At 54.8% G+C, this 23,291-nt stretch overlaps 1 protein-coding gene across 4 annotated transcripts; it reads left to right on the top strand.

The window, feature by feature from the left end:
* The first annotated feature begins 1,505 nt into the window (after positions 1 to 1,505).
* Positions 1,506 to 23,280, top strand: KANK3 (KN motif and ankyrin repeat domains 3). 4 transcript variants are annotated; one of them, XM_024237001.3, is made up of 11 exons: positions 1,506 to 1,543; positions 7,259 to 7,320; positions 9,338 to 10,630; positions 10,711 to 10,810; positions 11,014 to 11,220; positions 11,319 to 11,403; positions 11,899 to 12,115; positions 20,005 to 20,150; positions 20,275 to 20,475; positions 20,558 to 20,656; positions 22,342 to 23,280. In XM_024237001.3, exons 2-11 carry the CDS (start codon positions 7,287 to 7,289, stop codon positions 22,423 to 22,425), a joined length of 2,466 nt encoding a protein of 821 aa, XP_024092769.2. In that variant the 5' UTR covers positions 1,506 to 1,543; positions 7,259 to 7,286; the 3' UTR covers positions 22,426 to 23,280. The 4 variants fall into 4 exon arrangements, with proteins under 4 accessions (XP_024092769.2, XP_054395518.2, XP_054395519.2 ...); XM_063719893.1 differs by lacking the exon at positions 1,506 to 1,543 and adding an exon at positions 5,569 to 5,892; XM_054539543.2 differs by having other exon boundaries at positions 1,508 to 1,543; positions 11,319 to 12,115.
* Positions 23,281 to 23,291: the final 11 nt, after the last annotated feature.

Here is a 23,291-nt window from a genome sequence, read left to right as displayed (position 1 = left end):
TGATCCTCCCACCTCAGCCTCAGGAGGTGCTAGGATTACAGGCATGAGCCACCCCACTTGGCCTTGGTGCCGACACTTTAGTGAGATGGCAAGCAGGTAAACCAATAAATAACCAGCCAGGCATGGTGGCTCACGCCTGTAATCCCAGCACTTTGGGAGGCTGAGGCGGGAGGATCACCTGAGGTCAGGAGTTCGAGACCAGCCTGGGCAACATGGTGAAACCCTGTCTCTACTAAAAATACAAAAATTAGCTGGGCGTGATGGTGTGCGCCTGTAATCCCAGCTACTTAGAAGGCTGAGGCAGGAGAATTGCTTGAATCCCGGGAGGCAGAGGTTGCAGTGAGCCAAGATCGAACCACTGCACTCTAGCCTGGGACAGAGCGAGACTCTGTCTCAAAAAAAATTAAATTAAATTAAAAAATAAACCAAATAAATAACTGAGTGTTTTGTTTTTGTCTTTTTGTTTTGTTGTTTTGTTTTGTTTTGAGAACTAGGTCTTGCTATGTTGCCCAGGCTAGTCTCAACTCCTGGCTCAAGCTATCCTCCCATCTATGCCTCCCTAAATACTGGGATTACAGGCGTGAGTCACTGCGCCTGGCAATAACAGAGTCTGGTTTTTTTTTTTTCAGATAATAAAAGTAGCTATTAGGTTAATACAATAGAGTGATGAGAAAAATACTAACTGGGGAGGGGCTATGTCAGGCATTTAGGGGGCAGCAACACAAAAGCTGAACCTCAGAAAGTAGGGAAGGCCAGGTGCGGTGGCTCACGCCTGTAATCCCAACACTTTGGGAGGCTGAGGCGGGCAGATCACTTGAGGTCAGGAGTTCCAGACCAGCCCCGCCAACATGGTGAAACCCCATCTCTACTAAAAATGCAAAAATTAGCTGGACGTGGTGGTGTGTGTCTGTAATCCCAGCTACTCGGGAGGCTGAGGCAGGAGAATTGCTTGAACCCAGGAGGCGGAGGTTGCAGTGAGTGTCACTGCACTCCAGCCTGGGACTCCGTCTCAAAAAACAAAAACAAAACAAAACAAAAAACAGTAGGGGAGCCTCAAAAAGTACCTACGTGTACAGGTGCAAGGAAAAGCATTTCAGGTAGGTGGAACAGCATGTGCAGAGGCCCTGCGGTGGGGAAGATCCGGGACCTGGTACTTCACCCAGGCACTTCAAAATAAGTGCCAATTATAGAAATGTCACCGGGTTACTCTTCTACTCATAGTTCTCCCATGGCTCCCTCGTGCCTGTGGATCAAATCCAAGCTCCTTGGCCCGGCGCTGGTCAGAGACTTGACCTCTACTGGTGCAGAAATGCCGCCAGCCAGCGCTCGGCGACCGTCACTCCAGGGCCCGCCCCCAGTCACCACCCCTACATTCCAGGCCCCGCCTGCTTGTCCCACCCCACCGTCCCATTGGACGGCTTAGAGAGCCTCGGGTGCTGGTTGGCTTGCGTGGCCGTCAGTTAGGGCGAAGGCCTTGATAATCAGTCCCCGGACTTCGAGGGGGCGGGCTCGGGTGCGGGCGCGGCTGGGGCTGCGGCTTCAGGTAAATTGCCAGCTTGCGGGGACACGGATGGGGGATCCCTGGGTGGGTGGATTCGGGGACGCACCGGGACCCGGCGCTGCGCTGCGTTTCCAGCCCCACTGAGGGCTCTGCCCGCTGCGACGGGGCGGGCGCCGTGTCCTCTGGCCGGGACCCCTCCCACATTGGGAGTCCCAGGTGGGTAGCGAGCAGAGTGGGGGGCTCTGGAGGCTTGGCCCTCCCCCCCTCTCGCCCTTCGGGAGCTCACTGCGGGGCTCGTTCGCTCCCTAATGCCATAACCGGCTCTGGGACCCTTTCCCGGGACGGCTTGGGGACCCCAGCCAGCCCCTCGCGCTGGGCTGGGTGTGGGAGCGTGACACGGAAATGGTGTTTTGGGGAGGGACGCACGGCCCCCGGACCCGCAGACAATGGGTAGCGGATGGGACCGCCCGGCGGCGCTTCCTGTAGGAAACTGCTCTGTCTCTGTGCCGCTAGGACGACCTGGGGGTGGACGGGTGATGATGACTTTAACACCCACCTTCCTGCCGCCACCAGTCCCCCACCCACCCACCTCAAGAGTCTGAGAGTCCCAGCAAACATCAGGGGCTGCCAGTACTCAGGGCCTCCTGGAAGGCGCCCTATCCCCAGGACTAGGATCCTCACTGGCCTGCCGTGGCCCCCACCACTCCGGTTTGGTGATCACAGCTCTGCGTCCCAAAATAGTCCCTGGGGCGGGAGAGGGGGCGTATGGCGTCGGCTCTGACGGCCTAATGAGGGGGTCTCAGGCACAGACTCTGGATCTAGCTGTGACAGCCAGGGCAGGGAGCGGAGGAGAGGGAAGGCAGCTCAACGCTCCACTTTTGTGAGGCCCCAGCCCCTGAAGCCGCAAAGGTGGTGGGCTCCTCCACCCCCAATCAGGAACACACGCAGAGTCTGACACAGGTGTAGGCTGGGAGGGACAAGCCCCCTGAGGCTCCCTGCTCCTGCTGGGAAGGGGAAGGGGCTCTTTCTAGAAAGCATTCAAGGCCAACCTCGGTGGTCCATGCCTGTTATCCCAGCACTTTGGGAAGTGGAGTAGGGCTGATCTCTTGAGGTCAGGAGTTTGAGACCAGACTGACCAACATGATGAAACCCGTTTCTACTAAAAATTCAAAAATTAGCCAGGTATGGTGGCAAGTTCCTGTAATCCCAGCTACTCAGGAGGCTGAGGCAGGAGAGTCGCTTGAACCCTGGGCTCAGAGGTTGCAGTGAGCCGAGATCCTGCCACTGCACTCCAGCCTGGGTGACAGAGACTCCATCTCAAAAATAAAAATAAAAATTAAGAAAGCATTCAAGTGTAGTGGCCAAAGTAAGGACTCTGGAAGACCTGTCTGGGTTTAAATCCTGCCTCTGCCTGTTTGTGACAGGACACGGGCAGGACACTAAACTGTTCTGTGTCTCAGTTTCTCCATCTGTACAATAGGGGAAGGGACAATGATCATAGGAAATCCAACCTCAGTGGATTTAGCTAGGATTTTAAAAAATAAGTCAAGGTCAGGTGCAGTAAGTAGCTCACGCCTGTAATCCCAGCACTCTGGGAGGCTGAACTGGGAAGATTGCCTGAGCCCAGGAGTTGGAGGCCAGCCTGGGCAACATAGCAAGACACCTGTATCTACAAAAAATAAAATTAGGCCGGGCATGGCTCATGCCTGGTTTGAGACCAGCCTGGCCAACATGGTGAAACCCCGTCTCTACTAAAAATACAAAAATTAGCCAGGCATGGTGGTGCACACCTGTATTCCCAGCTACTTGGGAGGCTGAGGCAGGAGAATCACTTGAACCCAGGAGGCAGAGGTTGCAGTGAGCTGAGATCGCACCACTGCACTCCAGCCTGGGCGACAGAGCATGACTCCATCTAAAACAAACAACGAAAAAATTTAAAATATTAGCCTGAATTAGCCAGGTGTAGAGGTCCATTCCTGTAGTCTCAGCTATTTGGGAGGCTGAGGCGGGAGGATCACTTGAGCTCAGGGGTTCAAGGCCACAGTGAGCTATGATCCAGCCACTGACTCCAGCCTGGGTGACAGAGCGAGCGAGAACTTGCCTCTAAAAAAAAAAAAAAAAAAAAAGTAAATATCCATAAATTCCTTAGAGTAGAGGCTGACCCATAGTAAATGTCAAAAGTGTTGTTATTATTTGACATTCTGGAGGGATCCATTCCTTTCTTATCCCAGCCTCTGGATCCAACTGCTTCAGCTAGTTTAGGTCTTAGGAATGGCCCACAGCTGTCTTCTGAGATCCCAGGGCCTGGGATTTGGGTGTGACCAGGTCACAGGAGGAGGATGCTGACCCCATTGCGTCATACAGCCAGCTGCGTGAGAAGCAGACCCAGACCCCCCAACCCTTGATCTGGACTTTTTCCACAACCCAGTTCTTCCCTGGCAATTTCCTGAAAACAAGTGATGAACAGCATTGGCTGTCCTCTGCGATGACCTGCTGGCCTGTCGACCCACCCCTTGCAGCCGGTGTGAAGGGACGGGAAACAGCTGCTTGGGCCTGGAAGAGGCCCCCTGCCTGGCCTTGGAGTGGGAAGGGAGAGGTCAGGGACCTCGGCCAGACAGAGGTGGGAAATGGAGTTAGGGTTTCCCCAGCGGTGGAGTAGGGTAATGAGTCAGGAGAGCTGGTGGGTGCTCAATGCTTCATAGTATCAGGCACACAGGCGGTCACCAGGGATTCAAGAAGCCAGAAGGGGTGGCTGGGAGTGTTGCCATTTGGTTAGCACAGATGGGCAGTGGCCCAGGGAGAGGATGAACTGGGTTTGGCAGATGCCTGTCAGTGGAGGACTGGACAGGTGAGGGGCAGTCAGAAGCTGTGGCAGGGACCTGCTCACAAGGGGTCCGCAGATGGGCAGAGCCCAATCTGAGGGTGTTTCCCACAGGCAACTGAGTTAATTGTTCTGTGCCTCAGTTTCTCCATCTATAAAATATGAATAATAACACTACTTTGCAGTATGCAAACTGTTGCATGGGGGCTATGTATATAGTTTTTTTTTTTTTTTTTTTTTTGAGACGGAGTCTGGCTCTGTCCCCCAGGCTGGAGAGCAATGGCATGATCTCAGCTCACTGCAACCTCTGCCTCCCGGGTTCAAGCGATTCTCCTGCCTCAGCCTCCTGAGTAGCTGGGACTACAGGCATGCACCATTGTGTCCAGCTATGGTGATTACATTTAATCAGGCAGGGCACACCGTAGGCACTTTCCCCTCCCTGAAGGTTTTCCATGTGGGCTTTCCAAAGCCCATCTTTCCCACTCCGTGTTCTTGTGCTTTTCTTTTCTTTTTTTTTTTTTTTGAGACAAGGTCTTGCTCTGTCACCCAGGTTGGAATGCAGTGGCATGATCATAGCTCACTGCAGCCTGCATCTCCTAGACTCAAGGGATACTCCTGCCTCAGCTTCTTGAGTAGCTGGGACTACAGGTGCATGCCAACACATCCAGCTAATTTTTGTGTTTTTTGTAGAGATGAGGTTTCGCTATTTTATTTATTTATTTATTTATTTATTTATTTATTTAGAGACAGAGCTTCCCTCTTGTTGCCCAGGCTGGAGAGCAATGGCTCGTGAGCCACTGTGCTCGGTGGTTTCGCTATTTAAAAACAAACAAAAAAAGAGATAGTGGCCAGGCACCATGGCTCATGCCTGTAATCCCAGCACTTTGGGAGGCCGAGGTGGGTGGATCACCTGAGGTCAGGAGTTCGAGACCAGCCTGGCCAACATGATGAAACCCTATCTCTACTAAAAATATAAAAAATTAGCCGGGTGTAGTAGCAGTGCCTGTAATCCCAGCTACTCAGGAGGCTGAGGCAGGAGAATCACTTGAACCCGGGAGGCAGAGGTTGCAGTGAGCCGAGATTGTGCCACTGCACCCCAGCCTGGGTAACAAGAGGGAAATTCTGTCTCAAAAAAGAAAACAGAGATAGGGTCTCGCTATGTTGCCCAGGTGGGTCTTGACTCCTAGGATCAAGCGATCCTTCTGCTTTGGCTTCCCAGAGTGCTGAGATTTCACTCTGTGCTCTTTGAACCAAAGTTCTGGATTCAATATTTGTCCTTGTTAAATATCACATTATTATATGTGGTCCAATCTTCCTCACTTTCTTACAGCCTCCATCGTGTCATCTAAACAGTCACTTTCCCAGGCAGCCCCATGAATAGTCACAGCTCTGACAACCCAGGTGTTTTGTGTTTGCATTACAAACTCTTACAAGCCAAGGATCAAGCCTGTGACACTCCACTAGCGACATTCCAGGGAGACAAGTATCCGTTGATTTGTTGATTTGGATCTTTGGTGCATCCAGCCTGCAATTCCCCATCATTCCTGCAAGAGTTTCACAACTGACCTTGGTAAAAATTTGGACGCACAATTACATTTTTTTTTTTTTTTTTTTTTTTTTTGAGGCAGAATCTCGCTCTGTCGCCAGGCTGGAGTGCAATGGCGCGATCTCAGCTCACTGCAACCTCCGCCTCCTGGGTTCAAGTGATTCTCCTGCCTCAGCCTCCTGAGTAGCTTCAGGTGTGTGCCACCACACCTGGCTAACTTTTGTATCTTTAGTAGAGACAGGGTTTCACCATGTTGGCCAGGCTGGTCTTGAACTCCTGACTTCAGGTGATCCGCCCCCCTCAGCCTCCCAAAGTACTGGGATTACAGGCGTGAGCCAGGGTGCCTGGCTCCAGATGAGTTTTTTTTTTTTTTTTTTTTGAGACAGAGTCTCGCTCTGTCGCCCAGGCTGGAGTGCAGTGGCGCCACCTCGGCTCACTGCAAGCTCCGCCTCCTGGGTTCACGCCATTCTCCTGCCTCAGCCTCCCGAGTAGCTGGGACTACAGGCGCCCGCCACCATGCCCGGCTACTTTTTTATATTTTTAGTAGAGATGGGGTTTCACCGTGTTAGCCAGGATGGTCTCGATCTCCTGACCTCGTGATCCGCCCACCTCGGCCTCCCAAAGTGCTGGGATTACAGGCGTGAGCCACCGCGCCCGGCCCAGATGAGTTTTTAATGATCCTGTGAAGGGCTTCCAACTCTGGTCTTCCTTTCCTAAAGGCTCATTGTCCACTACATAGAGCATCCATTTCTAATTTTCCCCAGAGATTATCAGAAAACCCAGCAGGTCTGGAATGCCTCCCCAACTCCCAGCTACCCTTGTTTTCTTGGTCATCTTCTTCTTTTTGCTTGATGTCTTTCCTGCTTCCTCCTACCCAGCAGGCTGACATCTGACACCTGGGGATCATTCATTCCATCCAAAGTTTCAAGGTGGGCTAGGCACGGTGGCTCATGCCTGTAATCCCAGTACTTTGGGAGGCTGAAGCAGGCGGATAGCTTGAGGTCAGGAGTTCGAGACCAGCCTGGCCAACATGGTGAAACCCCATCTCTACTAAAAATACAAAAATTAGCCAGGCGTGGTGGTGGGCACCTGTAATCCCAGCCACTTGGGAGGCTGAGGCAGGAGATTCACCTGAACCCAGGAGGGGGAGGCTGCAATGAGCCGAGACTATGGCATTGCACTCCAGCCTGGGTGACAGAGCAAGACTCTGTCTCAAAAAAAAAAAAAAAGTTTCAAGGTCTCTTGAGGGAAGAAGAAGGAGAGGGAAGTGTGGAGGGAGGTGGGTGGGTGGAGGAGAGCTCTTGGGTCCTGTTTGCTTAGACTCAAAGGCAGGCCCCAGAGGCTCCAGCCAGAGGGACAGCGCCCAGCCCCACCTTCACCCCTTTTGCAGGGTGCCTCTGACAGCTGCTGCAGGAAACATGGCCAAGTTTGCCCTGAATCAGAACCTGCCCGGTGAGTGTGCAAAAAGAGATATATGTGTGTGTGTGCGCATGCACAGAGAAACGCTTGGTGCCCTTGTGTGTGGATGCAGCCCTACAGTGGCCAGAGGGTCCTCTCCAATGTCATGAGCCTGCTTTAAACCACCTATGGCATCAATCATGGCCGGGTGCAGTGGCTCACGCCTGTAATCCCAGCACTTTGGGAGGCCACGGTGGGCGGATCACTTGAGATCAGGAGTTTGAGACCAGCCTGGCCAACATGGTGAAACTGTCTCTACTAAAAATACAAAAATTAGCCAGGCACGGCCGGGTGCAGTGGCTCACGCCTGTAATCCTAGCACTTTGGGAGGCCGAGGCAGGCAGATCACGAGGTCAGGAGGTCAAGACCATCCTGGCTAACACGGTGAAACCCTGTCTCTACTAAAAATACAAAAAATTAGCCGGGCATGGTGGTGGCGGGCCCCTGTAGTCCCAGCTACTTGGGAGGCTGAGGCAGGAGGATCGCTTGAACCCAGGAGGCGGAGCTTGCAGTGAGCAGAGATCACGCCACTGCACTCCAGCTCGGGTGACAGAGCGAGACTGTGTCTCAAAAAAATAAAAAAAAAAATTAGCCAGGCATGGTGGCCCGTGCTTGTAGTCCCAGCTACTCAGGAGGCTGAGGCAGGAGAATTGCTTGAACCTGGGAGGCAGAGGCTGCAATGAGCCAAGATCGCACTACAGCACTCCAGTCTGGGCAACAGAACAAGATTCCGTCTCAAAAAAAGAAAAAAACAAAACAAAAAAAACCCCACCTATGGCACTAATCACAAGTGGACTATACCCCCCCCGCCACCCCAGGTAGCCCTGAAACCAGGAAAGTGTGGACCCTGTGCCTCCATTCCTCTTCCCCCTGCCTTCTTTACTCTGCTCGGGACACCCTGGTCTCCACCTCGCTGTGACTCCAGCTGACCCTCCTGCCTCCTACCCCAGGGTATTTCCATGGGCTGTTTTCTTCTAGAAACCTTTTCCCAGCTGCTTCCTCCTCATCGTGCAGGGCTTCCCCTCTCCAACCTTTTTTTTTTTTTTGAGACAGGGTCTCACTCTGTCACCCAGTCTCAAGTGCAGTGGTGCAATCTCGGCTCACTGCAACCTCTGCCTCCCCGGCTCAAGTGATCCTCCCACCTCAGCCTCCCGAGTAGCTGAGACTACAGGCGCTCACCACTATGCACAGCTATGTGTGTGTATATATATATATATTTTGGAGATGGGGTCTCACTTTGTTGCCCAGGTTTGTCTCGAACTCCTAAGCTCTAGTGATCCACCCGCCTCGGCCTCCCAAAGTGTTGAGATTACAAGCATGAGCCACTGCGCCCGGCCAGGGCTACTTTTTTTTTTTTTTTTTTTTTTTGAGAGGGTCTCTTCTGTCGCCCAGGCTGGAGTGCAGTGGTGCGATCTCGGCTCACTGCAAACTCCGCCTACCAGGATCAAGTGATTCTCCTGCCTCAGCTTCCGGAGTAGCTGGGATTACAGGCGCGCGCCACTACTGCCCAGCTAATTTTCGTATTTTTAGCAGAGACTGGGTTTCACCATGTAGGCCAGGCTGGTCTGGAACTCCTGACCTCAGGTGATCCGCCTGTGCCGGCCTCCCAAAATGCTGCAACTACAGGCGCGAACCACCACGCCAGGCCAGGGCTCTACTCCACAGGAAAGTCCCCTACACAGGAAAGCTTCCCTGGCAACCAAACGCTAAATCGCGCCTCCTCCGTTTATTCCCTGTTATTATTATCATTGTCGTAGGCATCATTTGGAAGGATGCTTATCTGCTTTCTACAGGAGGACAGGGATGTTTGTCTTGCTCACTGCTGTGTCCCCAGGGCCTAGAAACGTGCTTAGCACAGAGTAGGTGCTCATTAAACACGCGATTGAGTGAATACTTGGGTACAGATAGGTGTGAAGCGTGGGCATGGGTGGGAGACACGCTCGGTTTGTTTAGTATCTCCCGAATTTCCCCGTTCTGATGCACCGTCCCCGTGCTCCCGCCGTGCCTCCAGACCTGGGCGGCCCCCGCCTGTGCCCGGTCCCCGCCGCCGGGGGCGCACGCAGTCCGAGCTCGCCCTACTCGGTGGAGACGCCCTACGGCTTCCACCTGGACCTGGACTTCCTCAAGTACATAGAGGAGCTGGAGCATGGCCCCGCTGCCCGCCGCGCCCCGGGACCCCCGACCGCGCGCCGTCCCCGCGCGCCCCGGCCCGGCCTCGCGGGCGCACGTAGCCCAGGCGCCTGGACATCCAGCGAGTCCCTGGCCAGTGACGACGGTGGAGCAACGGGCGTACTCTCCCAGGGCGCGCCACGGGGGCTCCTGATGCCGCCGGTGTCGCCGCGTGCGCCCGTGCGCAACCCGCGCGTCGAGCACACGCTCCGGGAGACCAGCCGGCGGCTGGAGCTGGCGCAGACACACGAGCGCGCGCCCAGCCCCGGCCGCGGGGTCCCGCGCAGCCCACGCGGGTCCGGCCGCAGCAGCCCCGCCCCTAACCTTGCCCCTGCCTCGCCCGGCCCTGCCCAACTGCAGCTGGTGCGCGAGCAGATGGCCGCGGCGCTGCGGCGCCTGCGCGAGCTCGAGGACCAGGCGCGAACGCTGCCCGAGCTGCAGGAGCAGGTGCGCGCGCTGCGCGCCGAGAAGGCGCGGCTGCTGGCCGGGCGCGCGCAGCCCGAGCCGGACGGGGAGGCTGAGACGCGCCCGGACAAGCTCGCCCAGCTGCGGCGGCTCACCGAGCGCCTGGCCACCTCCGAGCGCGGCGGCCGTGCCAGGGCCAGCCCCCAGGCTGATGGCCCAGACGGCCTGGCTGCAGGGCGCAGTGAGGGCGCGCTCCAGGTCCTTGACGGGGAGGTCGGGAGTCTCGATGGGACGCCCCAGACCCGGGAGGTGGCCGCCGAGGCCGTGCCCAAGACCCGAGAAGCTGGTGCCCAGGCCGTGCCGGAGACCCGGGAGGCCGGCGTGGAGGCTGCCCCCGAGACGGTTGAGGCGGACGTGTGGGTGACCGAGGCGCTGCTGGGGCTGCCTGCGGCCGCTGAGCGCGAGCTGGAGCTGCTGCGCGCCAGCCTGGAGCACCAGCGCGGGGTGAGTGAGCTTCTGCGGGGCCGGCTGCGGGAGCTGGAGGAAGCCCGCGAGGCTGCGCAGGAGGCAGCGGCGGGGACCCGGGCCCAGCCACGTGAGGCCACCACCCAGACCTCGTGGAGCTGTGCCGAAAAGGCCGCGCAGACCGAGCCCCCAGCGGAGGCGCCCTCCTTGACTCAGGAGAGCTCGGCCGGATCCATGGACGGAGACAGGGCCGTGGCGCCCGCTGGTGAGTCCCGACGCCGTCGCTGGGCCCTGGCTTACTCGGCGCCGGACTCGAACTCAGTGCCCTCATCTCATCCCCGCCAGGCATCCTCAAATCCATCATGAAGAAGAGAGACGGCACACCTGGTGCCCAACCCAGCTCCGGACCCAAGAGCCTGCAGTTTGTTGGGGTCCTCAACGGAGAGTGAGCGCCTTTCCCCTCCCGTGGCAGCTTCTGCCAGGACATAGACTAGGGTTGGAACCCCAGCTCTGCCCCTCTGCTGGCAGCGTGGTCTGGGCAATCCTCAGTTTCCTCGTCTGTTAAATGGGAACGGCCACACCCACATCGCAGGACTCCAGAACGAGCCCACGGGGAGGTTTAGCAGACGCCTCCCACCCTGCCCCCAGGTACGAGAGCTCCTCCAGCGAGGACGCCAGCGACAGCGATGGCGACAGCGAGAACGGTGGCGCCGAGCCCCCGGGTAGCTCCTCGGGCTCCGGGGATGACAGCTGCGGGGGACCCGACTCGGGCACCCCTGGCCCTCCCAGCAGCGGGGACATCCGGGACCCTGAGCCCGAGGCGGAGGCAGAGCCTCAGCCGGTGGCACAGGGGAGGTGAGCGGCGCTCGCTAGTTGTTTGGAGAGGAGGCGGCTGCCCTCCTCCTGGTCGGCGCTGCCCCCGATCCATCCTGAGCCTCTTCTGGCCTCTGCAGGTGCCAGCTGAGCCCGCGTCTGAGGGAGGCGTGCGTAGCGCTGCAGCGGCAGCTGAGCCGGCCCCGCGGAGTAGCCCGCGACGGCGTGAGTGCCCCGGAAGCGCAGCACCAGGGAGTGGCGTGGGAGCCTCCAAGGACCTCTGACGCCCACTTAGGGGAGCGCACCGGGTTCCATCCCTTCCCGCCAAGCACCTCGCCTGACCCCGGGCTCTCCAAAGGGATCTCCTTCCCAGGACAGCGCCGATCTTTCATTGGTTTCCCCAAAGAGGCCCGGCCCCAGCCCCACTCCCGGACTCCCCAAGGGCAAGCGCTCATTGCCTTTCACCGTTCCATGTTCTCCCGCAAATTCTTCCCTAGAAGGAAAGGACCCCCTTACCCCGTGTTTGCCCTCCGACAGGGGTGTGGCCCCGGCCATCCATCTGGGTCCGCATGGCTCCCCACCTGGAGGAGGAGTGACCTTCCTTCCCTGCCTGGAAAAGCCAAATGGGTCTCTTCCCAGTCCCGCCCCTCCCCAGCTCCCCCACCACGATGGTCCGCGGTGGACCATCGTCGATGTTACCTTGGCCCCTATCCCTTGCAGAGCGCAGTGCGCCTCGTGGCCCAGGAGTGGTTTCGAGTGTCCAGCCAGCGGCGCTCTCAGGCGGAGCCCGTGGCCAGGATGCTGGAAGGGGTGAGGCGCCTGGGACCCGAACTGCTGGCGCACGTGGTGAACCTGGCAGATGGCAACGGGAACACGGCCCTGCACTACAGTGTGTCCCACGGGAACCTGGCCATCGCAAGCCTGCTCCTGGATACGGGTCAGAGCCGAGGGAGGGTGGGTGGGACACCAGGAAATGGGTGGGGGGAGAGGGCAGGGGCTGACCTAGGCTCAAAGACTCTGGAGAGGAAAGCAGAGAATGGCTGTCCAGCACAGGGCACCACTCCTCCTTGAGTTATTTTATTTTATTTTATTTTACTTTACTTTATTTTATTTTATTATTTTATTTTATATTTTATTTTATCTTATTTTATTTTATTTTATTTTTGAGACGGAGTTTCACACTGTCACCAGGCTGGAGTGCAGTGGCGCGATCTCGGCTCACTGCAACCTCCGCCTCCCAGGTTCAAGTGATTCTCCTGCCTCAGCCTCCCGAGTAGCTGGGACTACAGATGTGCGCCACCATGCCCAGCTAATTTTTGTATTTTTAGTGGAGACGGGATTTCACCATGTTGGCCAGGATGGTCTTGATCTCCTGACCTCGTGATCTGCCTGCCCCAGCCTCCCAAAGTGCTGGGATTACAGGTGTGAGCCACTGCACCCAGCCAACTTCCTTGGGTTTTAAACCTCTTCGTGTCTGGGTTCCCAAAGGCCTTCTGCCCTCTGAGCCAGGTGTGGTGGCTCATGCCTTTAACCCCAGCACTTTGGGAGGCCGAGGTGGGCGGACCACTTGAGGTCAGGAGTTCGAGACCAGCCTGGCCAACATGGCAAAATCCCATCTCTACTAAAAATACAAAAATTAGCCAGGTGTGGTGGCACATGCCTGTAATTCCAGCTACTCAGGAGGCTGAGGCACGAGAATCGCTTGAACCTGGGAGGCAGAGGTTGTAGTGAGCTGAGATCGTGCTACTGCACTCCAGCCTGGGCAACAGAGTGAGGCTCAGTCTCAAAAACAAAAACAAAATAAAAAAACAGAAACTAGCTGGGCCTGGTGGTGGGAACCTGTAATCCCAGCTATTCGGGAGGCTGAGGTGCGAGGATCACCTGAACCCAGGAGGCAGAGGTTGCAGTAAGCCAAGAGTGAGCACCACTGTACTCCAGCCTGGGCCACAAAGCAAGACTCCATCTCAAAAAAAAAAAAAAGAGGACTTTTGGCCCCACTATACCCCTAGTTCTGCCCTGAGGCTCCTCCCACTTTGCAGCTGGAGGGAATACACAGTTCTGGGCTTAGGTAAACCTCAGTTTAGGGGCATTATTTAATCTTGCTTGTGAAATGGGGTTGGCAATGCCTCCCTCCCTGGGTAGCTATGATGATACAGGTAGTACGAGATCAGTAAATGGCCACCATGTGCTCTGTCCCTGAATCTCCAGCTGAAGCACTCACCGAGTTCCTGAGCCCCAATGTCCAGCCTGGAGGGGAGGTACTCACCAGGCAGGGCTCTGACTCTTTCCTGGGATGGGGCACTGTGCCCCACCCACCTCCAGCTGCTGTCCCTGATAAACTGGGCACAAAGGGTCTGCTGGGTGGTAAACAAATCGCTGTCCACCAGGAGCCCCCTCCCTCCAGGTACCCTCCTGCAGGTTCAGAAACCTTTGAGTCAGCCTTTGGGCACCTCTGGTACTAACTGCAGGCTGAGGTGGGTCCCACTGCCTGCCCCCGACCCCCTAAACACCCAGATCCCTCCCATCCCTGCAGGTCTTTATGACCTAGGAAAGGATACAGCTGCTCTGGAAGCTGGTACATTGTAGGAGACAGGAGACAGTGAATGAATCTAAGTGAATTTCTCGGGCATCTCATGCCTTAAAGGGGGCTGGGGCTGCGGCAGGGAAGTAGGCGTTATTGGTCACCGCAAGAGGCCCCAGGCTCCTTGGCCCCTTTATCTCCTGCATTTGAATCCCCCCCTTTTTTTTTTCTTTTTTTTTTTGTTGTTGTTTTGATATGGAGTCTCGCTCTGTCACCCAGGCTGGAGTGCAGTGGCATGATCTCTCTGCTCACTGCAACCTATGCCTCCAGGGTTGGAGCGATTCTCCTGCCTCAGCCTCCCGAGTAGCTGGGACTACAGGTGTCTGCCACCATGCCCAGCTAATTTTTGTACTTTTAGTAAAGATGGGGTTTCAACATGTTGGCCAGGCTCAAACTCCTGACCTCAACTGATCTCCCTGCCTCGGCCTCCCAAAGTGCTGGGATTACAAGCGTTAGCCACTTTGCCAGGCCTTGTTTGTTTTTTTGAACAGAGTCTGCTCTGTCACCGAGGCTGGACTGCAGTGGTGCAATATCAGCTCACTGCAACCTCCACCTCCCGGGTTCAAGTGATTCTTGTGTCTCAGCCTCCTGAGTAGTTGGGATTACAGGTGCGCATACCACACCCAGCTAATTTTTGTATTTTTTTTTTTTTTTTTTTTTTTTTTTTGAGATGGAGTTTCGCTCTTTTTGCCCAGGCTACAGTGCAATGGCACAATCTCGGCTCGCTGCAACCTCCGCCTCCCAGATTCAAGTGATACTCCTGCCTCAGCCTCCCAAGTATCTGGGATTATAGGCATGCACCACCACACCCAGCTAATTTTGTATTTTTAGTACAGACAGGGTTTCTCCATGTTGGTTAGGTTGGTCTCGAACTCCCGACCTCAGGTAATCCGCCTGCCTCAGCCTCCCAAAGTGCTGGGATTACAGGTGTGAGCCACCGAGCCTGGACAATTTTTACATTTTTAGTAGAGATGGGTTTCACCATGTTGGCCAGGCTGGTCTTGAACTCCTGACCTCAAGTGATCCACCTGCCTAGGCCTCCTAAAGTGCTGGTATTATAGGCGTAAGCCAGTGTGCCCAACCTCTAATTCCCATCTGGCTCCACCTCTCCAGACCCTCCCCTGGTTCTCACTCATCTCCCCTCTGCCTATACTTGCTTGCTGTCATATACACTAACGCCCCTGCATTCAGGGGCTGTTTCCTCTTTCATCCCCTGGAATCCAGGGTCTGGAGGTACGTGGGTGTGCACTTTGCTCTTGCTCTCCACTTCCAGACCTTTCCCCCTCTTCCTTCTCAAACCCTACCTTGCAGCATCTTGTCACTGACTAGGCCCCTCCCCACTCTGCCTCTCCGGCTTCTACCTCTTACCTCAAGTAGCTCCTCCTTTCTTGAACTTTAGCTCCTGGCCAGTTCTCCCTCTCTCCCTCCAGCCTTATCCTTGCTGGAAAGCAGGTCCACTGTGCACTGCTTACCCCTTCAGCCCATTGCACCTAGGAATGTGCTTTTCCTACCTGCCCGAGTCTGGTAAGGTAGAATACTCATTCACATAAGTTACACGAAGCAGGTTCCTTATTTACAGATAGGCAGCAAGGGACAGCAGAAGCCTAAGATTGACAGTGAGGCAATCCCCCAAGGCTCAGGAAGGCTGCCCAAGGTGGGTGGAATCTGGTCTGCAGGTGCCCCACTTGCACTGCAGGTGAGGGACCCTGGAAAGCGGCCCACTCTAGGTTTTATACCCTGGGGAACAGGAATCACTGGGCTAACGCATTAAAGGACAACCTGTTTCTAGATGGGGACAGGAAAAGAGCCTAGGCTGTTCCAGTCAGTTCCTCCTTATCTCAAGATTGCATTTCCAGAGCATTCTACAGTTACTCTTTTTTTTTTTTTGAGGCCGAGTCTCGCTCTGTTGCCTGGCTGGAGTGCAGTGGCGCGATCTCAGATCTCAGCTCACTGCAACCTCCGCCTCCCGGGTTTGAGTGATTGTCCTGCCTCAGCCTCCCGAGTAGCTGGGATTACTGACAAGCGCCATCGTGACCGGCTAATTTTTGTATTTTCAGTAGAGACAGGGTTTCACCATGTTGGCCAGGCTGGTCTTTAACTCCTGACCTCGGGTGATCTGCCCGCCTCAGCCTCCCAAAGTACTGGGATTACAGGAGTGAGCAATCGCAACCTCACCCAGCTGGCACTTGTCAATTTCTTTCTTTTTTTTTTTTTGAGATGGAGTCTTGCTCTGTCACCCAGGCTGGAGTGCAATGGCGCGATCTCGGCTCACTGCAAGCTCTGCCTCCCAGGTTCACACCATTCTCCTGCCTCAGCCTCCCGAGTAGCTGGGACTACAGGTGCCCGCCACTACGCCTGGCTAATTTTTTTTGTATTTTTAGTAGAGACAGGGTTTCACGGTGTTAGCCAGGATGGTCTTGATCTCCTGACCTCATGATCCGCCCGCCTCAGCCTCCCAAAGTGCTGGGACTACAGGCGTGAGCCACCGCGCCCGGCCCACTTGTCAATTTCAACATCCTCCCCCATGATCCTTGCAGCCTCCTGGCTGCTCTCTTTCCTTGACCTTGACTCTGCCTCACATCAGCTTTACAGGTATAACGTCAGCCCCAGACCTTGATGTCACTAATAGTTGTGCCCCTTACAGAATCTCACTTCTCAGCTCCCCACTTCCCAACCCTCACCTCCCAGCTTCTCGGCTCACAGGCTCCCATTCCCCAATTCCAGTAATCCTTGGACCTTACGGGGACAGTTACCCACTGCTCCCTCTCTGTTTCACAGCCCCCACCCCTTGTCTCTTTGCCTCTGTCATCCTCTTTCAGCCTCTTCTCCATACCCCTCTCTCACCCGACCCTACCTGCCTGCCTGACAAACCCACAGCAAACCGTCAAGTGTGTGTTGAATAAATGCGTGCTCCCACAGAACTTTCAGGGATGTGTAGTTTTGAGTGTGTGTGTGTGTGGTGGGGGTGGTGAGCGAAGAGTGGAGAGAGATGATTATCAAGTAAAAACATGAAATAATTTCAAATGGTAGTAAGGGTCGTAGCAGAAGACAACCAGGGGATGAAGTCAACAAAGAGGGTGATTCTTTTTAAATTTTTTTGTCGGCATGGGGTTTCGCCATGTTGCTCAGGCTGATCTCCAACTCCTGGGCCCAAGTGATCCTCCCTCCTCAGTCTCCCAAGTAGCGGGGACTACAGGCGTTCTCCACCACACCCGGCTAATTTTTGTGTTTTTAATAGAGATGAGGTCTCACTCTGTTGTCCAGGCTGTTCTCGAACTCCAGAGCTCAAGTGATCCTCCTGCCTCGGCCTCCAATGTTCTGGAATTATAGGCGTAAGCCACTGTGCCTGGCCAGGGTGATTCTTTAGTTAAGCAAGGTCAAGGGTAGCTGCAAGAGAAAAGGGAAAGGGAGCAGGAAGATGGGTGGGTCCCTTGGCTAGCCTGCAGGGACCACACTCTGGTTACTTCTGTGTGCTCCTCCCTGACCACCTGATGCCTTACACAGTGTCTTAGTGGAAGGCATGGACACCCACACAGCATGCCACCCAAACAGGGAACGTCCCCCCAACCCCTTTTTACAGACAGCTTTGTTCCAGGCTGGGGTGCAGTGGCATGATGCAGCCTCAACCTCCCAGGCTCAAGCGATCATTCCACCTCAGCCTCCTGAGTATTTGGGACCACAGGCACGAACCACACTCAGCTAATTTTTTTGGGGGGGGGACGGAGTCTCGCTCTGTCACCAGGCTGGAGTGCAGTGGCGTGATATCGGCTCACTGCAACCTCTGTCTCCCATGTTCAAGCAATTCTCCTGCCTCAGCCTCTCAAGTAGCTGGGATTACAGGCACACACCACCACGCCCGGCTAATTTTTTGTATTTTTAGTAGAGATGGTGTTTCATCATGTTGGCCAGGATGGTCTTGATCTCTTGACCTCGTGATCTGCCTGCCTTGGCCTCCCAAAGTGCTGGGATTACACACGTGAGCCACTGCTTCCGGCCAAATTTTTTAAGAGATGGGGGGGGTCTTCCTATGTTGCTCAGGCTGGCCTCAGACTCCTGGCCTCAAGTGATCCTCCTGCCTTGGCCTCCCTAAGCATTTGGGTGTACAGGCGTGAGCCACCATGCCTGGCCTCCATTTTTGCTGTCATTTGACTTAACCCTTTACTCCTCAGTCCCTCATCTCAGCTCTCCTTCCTCACTAGGTTATCCATCTCATGACCCCGATCCCACTCCTTTCCCCAAGCTCCTCATTCATTTCCTTAAACTACCTCAATCCTCAGAGCCTTCAGAATGGCAGGAGACAGGGATTAAAACAGCCACTCCAGGAAATGTCATCCAAACAGGCACTGTGAGGAACAGGGGCCAGGATGGTAACAGAACTCATCCCAGAGGAAACTGAGTTCACATTTGTGTTTCATTCAGGATAGGCAGTGTTGACCAGGCTGTTTTGCTTCCTAGGGCTGCCATCAAAGTATCACTGTGAGCTGCTTCAAACAACAGGTGGCCAGAAGTCTGAAGTCAAGGTGTTGGCAGGTTTTTCTTTTCTTTTCTTTTTTTTTTTTTGAGAGACAGAGTCTCGCTGTGTCACCCAGGCTGGAGTGCAGTGGCACAATCTCGGCTCACTGCAAGCTCCGCCCCTGGGTTCACGCCATTCTCCTGCCTCAGCCTCCCAAGTAGCTGGGACTACAGGCGCCCACCACCAAGCCCAGCTACTTTTTTGTATTTTTAGTAGAGATGGGGTTTCACCAAATTAGCCAGGATGATCTCGATCTCCTGACCTCGTGATCTGCCTGCCTCAGCCTCCCAAAGTGCTGGGATTACAGGCGTGAGCCACCGCACCTGGCTTTTTTTTTTTTTTTTTTTTTTTTTTACAACAGGTGGCCAGAAGTCTGAAATCAAGATGTTGGCAGGTGTTTTTTGTTTGTTTGTTTGTTTTTGAGACAGGGTCTCACTGTGTCACCCAGGCTGGAGTGCAGTGGCGTGATCTTGGCTCACTGCAGCTCCCAGGTTCAAGTGATTATCCTGCCTCAGCCTCCTGAGTAGCTGGGATTACAGGTGCCCACCACCATTCCTGGCTATTTTTTGTGTTTTTAGTAGAGACGGGGTTCACCATGTTGGCCAGGCTGGTCTCGAACTCCTGACCTCAAGTGATCCACCACCTTGGCCTCTCAAAGTGCTGGGATTACAGGCGTGAGCCAGTGCCCCAGCAACCAAATTCATTTTGAATTGTTGCTCCTGGCCAGGCGCGGTGGCTCACGCCTGTAATCCCAGCACTTTGGGAAGCTGAGGCAAGCGAATCACGAGGTCAGGAGTTCGAGACTAGCCTGACCAACATGGTGAAACCCTCTCTCTACTAGAAATACAAAAATTAGCTGGGCATGGTGGTGCATGCCTGTAATCCCAGCTACTCAGGTGGCCAAGGCAGATGAATCACTTAAACCTGGGAGGCAGAGGTTGCAGTGAGCTGAGATCGTGCCACTGCACTCCAGCCTGGGCAACAGAATGAGACTCCATCTCTAAATAAATAAATAGTTGCTCCTGGCTGCTGTGTGGAACCTGGAGTGGATTCAGAGAGAAGGGTGGAGGCTGGCACTGTTCTTTAGGGGAGCAACGATGGTAGCTTGGTGGGTGGTGGCCATGAAAATAAACATATCGTTTTATTAGTCAGTCAACAAATGTTTAACTGAGCATCTACTATGTGCCAGGTATTGTTCTAAGTACTGAAGGATACAGCAGCAAACAAAACCAAGTCCCTGCCTGATTTGAAATAGGGAGGTCTGGGCCAGTGGCTCATGCCTGTAATTCCAGCACTTTGGGAGGCCACAGTGGGTGGATCACTTGAGGTCAGGAGTTCGAGACCAGCCTGGCCAACATGGTGAAACCCTGTCTCTACTAAAGAATACAAAAATTAGCTGGGCGTGGTGGCACATGCTGTAGTTCCAGCTACTTGGGAGGCGGAGATTGCAGCGAGCCGAGATCGCACCACTGCATTCCAGCCTGGGTGACACAGCGAGACTATGTCTCAAAAAAAAAAAAAAAAAAAAAGATGAAATAGGAAGGTCCTTCACTGAGCAGATGATATTTGAGCAACACCCTAGTGAGGGAGGAACCACATGGCTATTGTGGGGAGAACGTTGAGGAGACCACCCCGTATGCAGGTGCTGTGCCTGAGGCTTGCAGGGAGGTGAGTGGATCAAGTCAGGCCACAGTGTTGGCATCTCCGTGGATGGCCCCCTTTTCTCTCCCAGGGGCCTGCGAGGTCAACCGCCAGAACCGAGCCGGCTACTCGGCCCTCATGCTGGCTGCACTCACCTCTGTGAGGCGGGAAGAGGAGGACATGGCTGTGGTCCAGAGACTCTTCTGCATGGGCGATGTCAATGCCAAGGCCAGTCAGGTGCGTGGGCGCCCCCACTGTGGCTCTCAGCCAGGAGTCACTTCCACTTTGGGAGTCAACCTGTCTGTGACCTCCGTTCCCTGAGCCTACCCCAGCCTGTTCCCTCTTCCTCCCCACTCCCCAGACGGGGCAGACAGCCCTCATGCTGGCCATCAGCCATGGCCGACAGGACATGGTGGCAGCCCTGCTGGCGTGTGGGGCTGATGTGAATGCGCAGGATGCGGATGGGGCCACAGCGCTGATGTGCGCCAGTGAGTATGGGCGCCTGGACACCGTGCGGCTGCTGCTCGCCCAGCCAGGCTGCGACCCTGCCATTCTGGACAATGTAAGACCCCACAACGGGGCTGGCATCTTGGGGGGTGCCTATGGCTTGGCTCAGGGATCTGACTGTCCCTAACGTTCTACAGGAGGGCACCAGTGCCCTGGCCATCGCCCTGGAGGCTGAGCAGGATGAGGTGGCCGCCCTGCTACACGCCCACCTGAGCTCGGGCCAGCCCGACATCCAGGTGAGCACAGCTCTGGAAGAAACAAACCTTCGCAGCTGCAAATTCAGTTTGCAGAGGATAGTAAATATGCCCCGAACCTTTCTTTCTGCTCCCCAAAGGTGGCACCAGGGGTGCAGAACAGTGTCTGGGTTCTCCTATGTGGCTTTTCTTTTTTGGGAGACAGGGTCTCACTCTGTAACCCGGGTTGGGGTGTAGTGGCATGATCAGAGCTCACTGCAGCCTCAAACTCCTGAGCTCAAGGGATCCTTCTGCCTCAGCATCCTCAAGTGCTGGGATTACCGGTGTGAAACCAGAGCGCCTGGCAGGGACCGAGATTCGATGTGAAAGCAGCAAAACCCCAGTGAGGTTGACACTACCCAGGTCATGAGACTGAGGCCTCAAGGCGGGAAGTAACCTAAAGTCACAGAGACCTAGCTAAGACCTTTCATGCGTGCCCCTGGGCTCCTGTTACCTACTGCCAGGGAGGCTCTTATCAAAGGAAAAAGGAGCCCTCTGGCATCAGGCAGGGTGGGGAAGGGGGTCCAGAGCTTCACAACTGGAGACTGGGTGAGTTTGCAGAACACATTAGGCCCCAACACCACTATACTCTGATGGCAAGTGCCAGGATGTTTCAGCTCTTTCATAATCCAAGTCATCTAATCAGCCTACTCATCCTGTACAGGTTGACCCCAATTTACCATGGCTCCACTTACAATTTTTTATTTAGTTCTTTTTGAGATGGAGTCTTCCTCTGTCACCGAGGCTAGAGTGCAGTGGGGCGACTGCAGCTCAGTGCAACCTCCACCTCTGGGGTTCAAGCGATTTTTCTGCCTCAGCCTCTCAAGTAGCTAGGACTACAGGCACATGCCACCATGCCCAGCTAATTTTTTTTTTTTTTCATTTGGAGACAAGAGTCTCGCTCTGTCACCCAGGCTGGAGTGCAGTGGCACAATCTCAGTTCACTGCAACCTCCACCTCCCAGGTTCAAGTGATTCTCGTGCCTCAGCCTCCCAAGTAGCTGGGATTACAGGCATGCGCCACCATGCCCAGCTCATTTTTGTTTTCTTTTAAGAATTGCTTTGTTGCCCAGGCAGGAGTGCAATGGCACGATCTCGGCTCACGGCAACCTCCACCTCCCAGGTTCAAGAAATTCTCCTGCCTCAGCCTCCCAAGTAGCTGGGATTACAACAGGCGTGAGCCATTGCGCCTGGCACCACTTACAATTCTATGACTTCATGATAGCATGAAAGCGATGTGTACTTAGCAAAAACCACATTTCAGCAGAGTATTCAATAAATTACACAACACATTCAATACTTTATTAAAACAGGCTTTGTGTTAGACGAGTTTCCCCAACTACAGGCTAAGGCGTTCTGAACAAGCTTTAAATGGACCACGCTAGGCTGTGATGTTTGGTCGATTAGGTGTATTAAACACATTTCAACTTGCAATACTTTCAACCTATGATGTACTCACCGGGATGTAACCCACTGTAAACTGAGCAACACCTGTACTCACTCCACTGGAAAGGATGTGGGACGAAGGTCAAGCGCCTCTTCCAGGTCAGAAGGGGCAGAGGTAGGATACAAACCAGGCAGCCTGGCTCCACGGTAAAAGAACCTCCACTAAGTGAGGCTGGGGCTGAATCCCACGTTTCCTGCCTTAAGGAGATTGCAGCAGGCCCCCCTCTTTTCCCCTCTCTCCAGAGCGAGTCACCCCCTGGCTCCCAGAGAGCCACACCTGGTGAAGGAGAATGCAGTGACAATGGAGAGAACCCCCAGGTTCAGTGAGCTGCCTCCTCTGGCTCACTACACCTAGCTGTGGGGAGATCTCCTCCTCAATCACCTCAGCCTTTGGCGCACAGAAGGGTCCAGGGTCCTCTGCTCAGAGGCTAACACTGGCCGAAGAGAAAGGCAATTTCAGTTGGGGTGACTGTGGCAGGAAGGGGCTCACCCTGGCCCCACCAAGGTGAGGTGGGGACCAAGTGATATAGCCCTGGTTCACCCACTCTCTGAAACTTCTTTGCTAATAAAACATTCCTACTACGCTTGTGTTTTGTTTGGGGTAGAGGGTCCAATATACAAACACCATCCCCCCGCCTCAAAAAGGAAAAGCTTCGTTTGGCAAGACCGTACGGCCAGGATTTCCAGAGTGCGGAGGATCGGTGACCGCCTGGGAGCCACTCAAGAAACCTAGAGAAACCCTAGTCGCATAACCCAGACAAGAACCCGAGTTAACTTGAAACACAAACGCTTTATTTAAAGGAGCATCTCAATTCCGTGTGGCGGGCAAAAAAACAAAAGGAGCAGATTGTGACAGACCATTCCCATCGGCCAAGTGGTCGAACCCAACATCCAAGACCCTGTAAACAGACCCAAACATGAGATGTTGAGAGGCCCTGCAGCAATTGGCAAACTCCCGCCTCCCTCTTGTCAGTCTCTGTAGACTCTGCCTCCCAAACCCTCTCACCCTGGGCTTAACAAAGCCTCCCTACCACCAACCAAAGGTCTATCAAAGGGGTGTCCTCTTTGTACCCACCAGCGAGCAGCCAAGCTCAGCGCAACCTCCGGGCTTCTCGCTCTGACTCCAAAAGGGTGAGCACGTCGCCCTCGCGCACGGGGCCTTTTACATTGCGGATGATGGATCGGCTCGTGTC

Source organism: Pongo abelii, chromosome 20 (assembly GCF_028885655.2).
Source record: "Pongo abelii isolate AG06213 chromosome 20, NHGRI_mPonAbe1-v2.0_pri, whole genome shotgun sequence".
Lineage (NCBI taxonomy): Eukaryota > Metazoa > Chordata > Mammalia > Primates > Hominidae > Pongo > Pongo abelii.
This window is presented reverse-complemented; position numbering and strand designations above follow the sequence as displayed.